At 42.8% G+C, this 9,173-nt stretch overlaps 1 protein-coding gene across 1 annotated transcript in view; it reads left to right on the forward strand.

Annotated features, from left to right (window-relative positions):
* Positions 1–8,190, forward strand: part of ankrd13b (ankyrin repeat domain 13B) — a 30,905-nt gene extending 22,715 nt beyond the window's left edge. The window contains exons 11-16 of the mRNA XM_026341425.1: positions 235–371; positions 1,341–1,498; positions 1,771–1,959; positions 2,539–2,702; positions 3,798–3,874; positions 6,411–8,190. Of these exons, the coding sequence (XP_026197210.1) occupies positions 235–371; positions 1,341–1,498; positions 1,771–1,959; positions 2,539–2,702; positions 3,798–3,874; positions 6,411–6,612 (927 nt within the window). The 3' untranslated portion in view covers positions 6,613–8,190. The remainder of the gene's footprint in view (positions 1–234; positions 372–1,340; positions 1,499–1,770; positions 1,960–2,538; positions 2,703–3,797; positions 3,875–6,410) is intronic.
* Positions 8,191–9,173: the final 983 nt, after the last annotated feature.

The raw sequence follows: 9,173 nt of genomic DNA on the forward strand, positions 1-9,173 counted from the left end.
AATTCTGTAATTAAAAGATGCTTTGATTCATTTGATTCCAAGTTTGGAAAAAGCTAAGGTGACTTTTTTGTTACACTGTAAAAATCTTTACAAAATAATATTTGAGGTGGTGTTTTCAACCTTCACAGACTTTAGAATTGATAAGTAAAAGCTTTACGGTCTTTAATGTGGCAGTGTGCTTGTGGGAATCCCTCTTTTTTAATCTTAACTTTATTTACTAACTATTTTCTGTAGGCGCTGGTGACCCAGATGTCGAATCCTGTAGTGACCAACCCCTCAGCACTGACGGCTGAAGAATACTTTAACCCCAGCTTGTCACCAACTCAGAGGGACATTGGTCACCCCTGCCAGCTCACCACTAAGACCCAGAGGTGACACAGACTGACAGGAAAACAGACAGGCAACCATGCATACAGTGAAGTCGCCCTCCAGACTCACCGCCAAGTGCCACAGCTGACAAAATGACGGACAGAGAATAGACAGACAGACACACACACACACACACACACACACATACACGGACAGAGCACAATGAGCCGCCCGTGACAGCTGACCACCAAGAGCCTGAGGTGTAAGACAGCGGGAGACCAGCCACATATTCACACATTGTAGGAAGAGATTTTTACAAAGCTGGTGCAGAGACTCTTAAACAGTCTATTAATCAGCTCTGGCCTGCTGACTCATGACACGTTATCTCGATTTTACTATTTTACCAACAAAAATTGAACTAATTAAAATGAATGAACTGTGCAGTGAGTAAAATACAATAAATGAGTGGTGAAAATATGAAAGCAAAGACAACCTGTGGTTTAAAGTCAAATCAGAGCATCATGTTTCACTGTTATGTTCTGTGATCTAACTAATACTATTGGTTTTCAATGTCCTGCCTATTATTCCCAGTCAGACTGAGTTTCATGGATCAAGCCAGCAACTGTCCGACTTCTGTTTAACTGTCTGCCTCGTCTTCCTTTGACTGTTTGTCATTGCCATTAGTCTGTTTTCACTGTTCTTCAGCACTTAATAAAAAGTGGCAGAACATTATGAGGATGAAGTGTTCGAGGTTGCAGAGCTGCATCTCGATCCTGTTTTCATTACTGGACAAGTTAAAATATGAGCATTGATTGGCCTCAATTTGAACACAACTCAGCAACTTGTGGACAGTCTTTGTTAGCTGATGCAATCAGTGTCTTTGTCTCTGGCCAAAGACCTAATCGCTTCAGTGAGGACATAAATTGCTTCAATTATACTTGAATCAGATTTGTATTGTTAATATTTTTCAACACACTCTTTCTGTGTCATTGGTGTGTTCACAGTGTGTGTGTGTGTGTGTGTCTCTACAGATTTAAAGCCAAGTTGTGGTTGTGCGAGTCCCATCCTCTGTCCCTGGCAGAACAAGTGGTGCCTATCATCGATCTCATGGCGATTTCGAATGCCCTGTTTGCTAAGCTGCGTGATTTCATCACTCTACGCTTGCCGCCTGGATTCCCTGTCAAAATTGGTGAGTGCTGGTAGAGGGAGATTGATGGAACGATGAGGGAGGGGTGGGTAAATGAAGGGGGAGTATGGAAGGACGGAAAGTGAACAAATAGGTCCAGAGTTGAGTGGAAAGAAATGAAGACACAGCGGGACAGGGAGTAAGGTGGACAGATTTAGTAACTAAAAATACCATATACAAACATTCACTGTGATCTGGATGATGAATCAGATGCAAAGATACAAACGTTTAAGATAACGTCAATAATAACTTCTGTTTCTTCCAACTCTATCCAGAGATCCCTCTCTACCACATCCTAAACGCCAGGATAACCTTCAGCAACCTGAACGGCTGTGAGGAGGGCACGGGTGTCCGTGCCGACAACGAAGTGGGGGTTGAGGTGGACGGACAGAGAGACCCCACGAGGACGGACACTCCATCTCCGGGCAGTGATTCCTCCAGCGTCTCCAGCTCCAGCTCTACAAGTGATAACACACTCCATCCCCGCTGCAGTATTTCCTGTTTATTACTGTGTCATCTCATCCTACATCTTCTTGCAACTTAAGCCGATGATGAATTGTGGTTGTAAAATTTTACATTCTGATTTTTCTTCGATAAGTTGTTTCATAAGTCTTCACCAATATTTATTGCAGAACCTGGGCTTTACTTCTGTTCACAAACTGAGTTTACAGTTGCATGACAGCAGCTTTTACCACTGGCTTTGCATGCAAATTTATGTGCAGTACTCCTTCCCTCATACTGTCAACTGATCAGAATCCAACCTTTAATTCTGCAGCCATGCAGAAGTGAAATACAATTTATTGTGTGGCTGCTCAGAAGAAACCTCTGTGGAAATCCTCAATGTTATCTGTAATGCTCTACTTTGAATTATATGCACAGTACTGGAAGCAGTGGGGACAATTACCTGGTACATCATATTTTATTCTGGGTTCCTCATCCTCTCACTTCTTTCCCCACACTTCTCCTTTAGTGTAGTCTCCTCTACTGTTAGATAACTCTCCTTCCCATCTCTTGCCCTTTGCTTTCCCCCCTGTGTGTTGCAGTGTCGTGTCGAGCTGGAGAGATACCTCCATGTGTGTTTGAACCCCCACCTGGATACACAATGCTCGGAGGCAAGCAGAGAGACACTATGAGGGAGGAGGAGGAGGACCTGCTGCAGTTTGCCATACAGCAGAGTCTGCTGGAGGCCGGCTCCGAGTACGATCAGGTGGGCTTACTGCGACACGTGTGACAGATTATATTCTGTTGTAAAATGAAAGAAACACGAGTCAACCCCCTCTTTATCAGCTGGCTAGCTAATAATTAAATAGATAAAAGTGTAAAAGAGTTTGGCTGAATTTTTATTTTAAATTCGAGATCAACAGAGGTGCACTATGTTCACATATTCAGTACTAATGTCAGTAATAAATTCACCAATAAGTCAAGCAACAGTAGACAAATAGACACAATGAAGCAGGAAACTAGTTTCATAATATTAACAAAAAGTTTTGAAATCCCAGAGATCCTGGTCCTGATAGTACTTGGCCTTCTTCCAAAGGTGCAGACAGAGAAGTATAAATAGTCCCAGGTCAGAGAACATCCTCTGTGTTTTCTTAGCCTAGATCCAAGGGGGAGTGTAGAAGAGACAGGGACAAGGTTGCAGCTGAGGATTTGTGCTGTACTTTGTAAAATCATCTCCTGCAGCCGGCTGTCCTGAACTGTTGTACTGCTGCTGCTTCAAACAGTGATGAAAAAGGTGATGACACTTAATTACAGCTCTAATTCAGAAGCGGGACGTGTTAAAGGGCCGTACCGCTGACTCCTGATTTACAGCATTAACTACTGTACAAACTGAACTCGCACTATAGCCTGTCATCTTGGAAAATGTGCCATAAGATTGTAATTTCCCACCTTTCACTCCCAGTTTCATTAAATTTTCCCACAGTGTGAAGCTGAATTTGCCGTGTCGAGGGATATTTGCACACATGGTACTTCTGTCTGGAAGCGTTTTATAACAAAACCTGCCGTCTTCCTCACTCATCATATTATTGTTTGACGGGCTTTTATCACATGAAGCCAGAAAACCAACCGCACTGCAGTTACAGGAGGACAACGGGGTCCTACAATTTATTTCCATTAAACATATTAAAACGTTATGTTCTAGAAACCAACCAGTACTTCTACACAAAATCAAACCAGCTTTGGACCCTTTATCATTTCAGATTTTAATTGTTGCCCCACCAGCATCTTTGTCTGCTCTACTGTGTGTCTACTTCCTGTCCTTGCTCTCTGACTTCCTGTGCCGCCTCTTCTTTGTGTCTAGGTGACCATCTGGGAAGCACTGACCAATAGCAAGCCAGGAACACACCCCCTGTCCTGTGACCCAAGTCGTGTGGAGAGGTCAGACTTTAATTTCGACCTTTTATGACAGTCACCTGTCTTCTTATGTCCTGTTTAGTTTTTCCATCTTTCCATGTCTCTGAGTATATCTTTATAAACCTCTGCCTACCACTACTCCACTGTGATCAGGAAATCAGCCAGAAGGTGAAGATAAAGTTGGATAAAAGTGTCAGTCATTAAAAATAAATGAAACCTTTGTCTTTAAGAAATTACATAAATCTCCATGACTGTGAGGCTCTAACCGCCCAGACTTCCTGAGTTCTGTTACACATTGTTATTCCTCAATGTCTTCCACTCTTCCATTGTGTCTTTTCCATCCTGTTGCTCTTCCCTTACATCCCTGACTCACATCCTGTATTCCCGTTCTGTCTTGCTCTACTCTACTCTACTATCCATCCTGCTATTCTCTCATCTCCTATCTAACAAGAACAATCATGTGTGTGGCGAGGATAAGGTTCCTGCTTTCACAATCGACAGTGCAGTGTTGACTTTAGCCTGTTATCTTTAGACAGCGTCTTCCCTATTTGTAGACGAGTGGATGGGTGCATTCAGTGACAACAAAAAAAAATGTGAACCTTTTGGAATTTCATGGTTTTCTGCATTCACTTCTCATAAAATGTTATCTGATCTTCATCTCAGTCAAGTGTATTAACAAATATAATGTCCCTAAATGATAAAGATTGTCTTTGAGAACAACCATCAAAACCTCATACAACCTTAACAAAAACAACTAACTGAGTTTGCTCCACCCAAGAATACGCATATATAAGCCATATCTCACCAAAAGGAGTTTTCGGTGGATCTACGATTAAGAATAGTTGAAGTTATGTCAAACTCACCAGTCTACAGTTAGACAAAATAACTACAAATAGAGACACTTTGGGACTGTGGCTACTCTACCAATAAGTAGACAGCCAATCAAAATTACCTCAAGAGCACAACATACACTCATCAATGATGTAAAGAAGCAACCCTTCAAAGATTTGAAGGCATCATTGGAACAGGCTAACATCTGTGTTCATAAGTCTACAGTATGTAAAACATTCAACAAGCAGGGTGTCTATGGCAGGACACCACGAAGGGAGCTGCTGATTACTAACAAGAACATTGCTGCTGCCTGAAGTTTGCTAAAGAGCACACTGACACTCCACAGCAGTATTGGCAAAATATTTTGTGGACTGACAAAACTATATTGAACTATTTGTAAAGAACACACAGCACTGCATTTGTCTTAAAAGGTCACTACATATCATCATAAAAAAATTAATCCTAACTGTAAAGTATGGTGGAGGAAACATCATGATTTGGGCCTGCTTTGATGCATCAGGGCCTGGTCAGCTGTAGAAGCTCAGTGATGCTGCAGAACAATGACCCAAAACACCAGAGCAAGTCCACAACAGAATGGCCTCAGAAAAACAAAATCTGCCCAGACCTCAACCCAACAGAGATGCTATGGAACGATTTGAATAATATGCATAATATTTAAGCTACATAGTTTCTGGTAGGGGAGATAGGCTAACTGTTTCCATCCAATTCCATAGCGAGTAAAAATAGCTACTATAAAAAGTAAAGAATTAAACTCACTTTCTTGCCATTGTAGACGCCCTTTTCACACAATCCTGCTGCTGCCTCAGTGTTTAAAGTTACAATGTAAGAAGCTAGTTGAAAACCTAAAATAAAACTACACTAAACTACAAAAAATGTATTTAGGCTGTGTTTTAAAAAGTAATATTACTTCTACTACTGACTAAGTTTTTTTTTTAATACTCATTATTTTGTGAATACCAGGAAAATAAAGTATGATGAATTTAAATTCTCACTTTCTAATAAGTCAACTGCAAATTCTAGTGAGTCATCAGCAGCTACAGTGAGAATTACTCAGTTTAAGAACCCAATTATAAGCCCAGACACAATTAGTTATACAATTAGTTAAACATAAAACAACAGGAGAAAAGCAGGGAGGCATAGAGGCAGTAACTACAGAAAAACTCCCTGTTTAATGCAGACAAAGCACTCACGAGGGCGACGGTACAAGGTCCACAATCCAGAGAAGAAATCCAGTAGAGGGGAGCAATGGTCCAAACACAGGAGATTAGGCGACCGACAGGAGTCAAGGGCATGGCAGGAGCAAAGACCAGAGATCAACTAAGATTTAGGCACAGGGCTAGAAACTAGAAAACAAGAAACTGGGGAACCAGGAATGGCTGGAGAGCAGTCATAACAACTAACAATCTGGCAAATAAATGAGGTCTGAGGGGAGCTTAAAAAGGAGCAGGGGGGCCCGGTGAACCAGATCAGGTGATCAGTGGCCATGGGACAACAGGTGCGATCCATGAGGGATGATTAAGTCAAGCTGAACGTGGTAAAACAGGCCTGGAGCTGGAGGGTACTGTCAAAATAAAAGCCAGGGACAGGAAGTACAGAGCAGGATCATGACATAATAAACTACCACTACCTTCAGTTGTAGAGCTGGCATTTTAACCTTTGACCTTTCACAAACCGTTCCTCCACCTCCCTCCTCCAATTCTCATTCCAGGACCCCCCAGCACAAGCCCCGCCCACCCTCCAGCCTCTGCTCCACCCCCTCCAAGAAGCAGCCAAACACCTGCAGCTACGACGAGCAGCTGCGCATCGCCATGGAGATCTCAGCCCGGGAGCAGGAAGAGGCGGAGCTGCGGCGGAGGCAGGAGGAGGAGGAGCTACAGCGCATCATCCAGCTGTCACTCATGGAGAAATGAGAGCGGGCCAGCACGGGGGCCTGAAGGGAAGGGTCTGGACTAAGGCCGCATGGGAGACGGGGGCAGCGCGAGCTACAGTACCTTCAAACTTTAAGCACACTTTGTAGGTGGCTGGAAATAAATGCCAGAATGATGTTAGTGGTTTCAAACGATCAAACCGCCCTTTCTCTCCCATCCCCTCAGCCAGACCTCTCCCACGAAGCCATACAGTGGTGCAGCTGTCCGGCCTCAGACAGCCAGAGAGGGACATCCGTGTCCTCTTGCTGGTGCCACATGGTACTTTTCTTGACCAGTGCCAGTTTACAACCAACCAATACATCAGACACAGCGAGTTTAGAATGAGCGAGTGATTTGTGTTTGTCTGCAGGTGTGTGTGTGTTTCAAAACCAGCTCTCCGCACAGGGGTCAACAGAAAATACAGTGTGTTAGGCCAAATCTCTGCTCCAGCACTAACACACCCACACACACACACACACACACCATTTTGTCACTGAGTCGTGTGGTTTTCAGTCTTTACTGTGTAAAAGGAGCAGTGACAAGTCAGGACCAGCGGTGTGGAGAACAACCGTAAACCTTCTTCACTCCAGGTTGGTTGAGTTGAATGTTGACAAACCATCTGACTTCCTCAGTTTTTGATGAAAAAAACAAAACAAAACAAAACATATAAATAGACTGGTACATGTCTTTTTTTGATTTGCACAAAATCCAGATGTACTGTATTTAGCTTGTGGGTGGATCACATATATGACTGTTAATGAATGTAGATGAGTTTGAGCACAACGTATAACAGGAGCACAGACATTCGAGGACGTGACTAGACTGACTTTGTGTACCTACTATACCGTTTGTGAGTTTGTTGCAGGTGTGTGTGTAACACTAAAGGACAACGCTTGTGGTTTGTAAGCGGCTTGTGGAATAGAAATGTTACTGAAACCGATTTTAATGTATGCGTATTTGCCTCTTTTCACCTTACATGAGCAGACGACTTCTGTATTTCTGTGTAGTCACGGTATAGTGTGTGAACGATATTTCAGCATGGTCTGCACCCGTGTGAGCTTCATTATGTCCAACTTGAGTCTAGCCTGGAGACCTGCAGCATCTGAGGGTGTTATCTGAGGAGAAATGTACCCTGGAAGAATCGCTGTAGAGGCTTTTGACACAGAAGGCATTTGTGATTTGATTCCTGGGTAATAAGTTTCAACACAAGTTGCTGAAACAAAAGTGTAAAATCATTGAATGATTGTGTCCTGTAACTCTCGAAGCCACTTAATATTGCAGGGTTCAAGGCTAGACAGACACTCACAAGCTTGCGTAGTTGCAATGGACGAGAAGAACGGGAACTGTTTGGTTTATTGTTGCTTTTTATATTATTTCTTTCAAGGAAAAAAAAAATAAGTTCACACTCAAAATCAGCACAAACTAAAGAGAAGCACTTCTCTCTACTCTGTATTCATACTTAAGCTTGCCTGGTTGATAAAAAAAAAATAAAAAAGATTCTTTTTTTTACAGAAAATGCAGGTGTTTTCATGCTGTATGCCAGGAAGTTAATTTGAATAATAACTCAAATAAATTAACATCTTTTGGAGCAGTAACGTAAAAGTGTTTTGTTTTTTTTATAAGTCTTTCACATGCTTTAAATCCTTTGACCCCCGCGCCGTGTCCTAGCTGCAGCTGTACTTCTCTGGTCTTCTCCAGTGAAGGACGGTGACGAAAGCAATTAATTTATCCCGAGACAGAGAAAGCTGCTGCAGTCTGGTCTGGTTTTAGCAGCTTCCACCTCCATCATCCTCCCAGTGACATGGATTCCCAGCGCCTCAGTCACATCCTCGGAGGGTGGATGCCTTTAGTTATTTTAAGCTCGACAGGGAGGAAAAAGACAGCTTAGAGACTCTATGAAAAACCACTCGGCGCATCTAAATTTGCTGCTTTCTGTGCTCTAGTGGTGGGCGAGGAAGAAAGAATAGGAGAAATGAGGAAGAAGGAGAAAAAAAAAAGTCTGTGTGAATCATCAGTGTGCAACTTCTCCTCTGCCCCGACTCAGCTCGACATTATGAAGAACATCAGAACGATGGGCTGCAGGCGTGTGTGAAGTGAATTTGTAAAGAGCCAGAGACATAAAACAAGGTGTGCTTGTCTCAGAGAGAGCGAGAGACACAAGCTTAGAGAATCAGTATGCAAAGAGCAAGGATGCCACTCTCAGCTGTCGAACCCAGGGAGACAAACACTTGCTCTAACCTTCTCTCTTCTCCAATGATCTGCTCCACTGATTTTATTTCTCTGTTTCAACTAGTTCCCTGCTGCTGACAGTTCATTTTGGAGCACACTATATAAAAAAAATCCTTCTTTAGCCTGTCTTTCTACAGAAGTGGAACTGTAAGGGGTCACTCAGATCTGCTTTTGGTCCTAATATTTTCACAAACGTGAAAGGTGTTTTTGTTATCACCTGGATATTATTTTTAGTCTGGTCAAGTCATCCCGTCCCGTTATCTGATTTGTGTGTGTGTCTCAGCATGGACCCTAGCAGCCTGCATCTCAATTTTTAATTACCCGCATGAAACGGT

Source organism: Anabas testudineus, chromosome 13 (assembly GCF_900324465.2).
Source record: "Anabas testudineus chromosome 13, fAnaTes1.2, whole genome shotgun sequence".
NCBI lineage: Eukaryota > Metazoa > Chordata > Actinopteri > Anabantiformes > Anabantidae > Anabas > Anabas testudineus.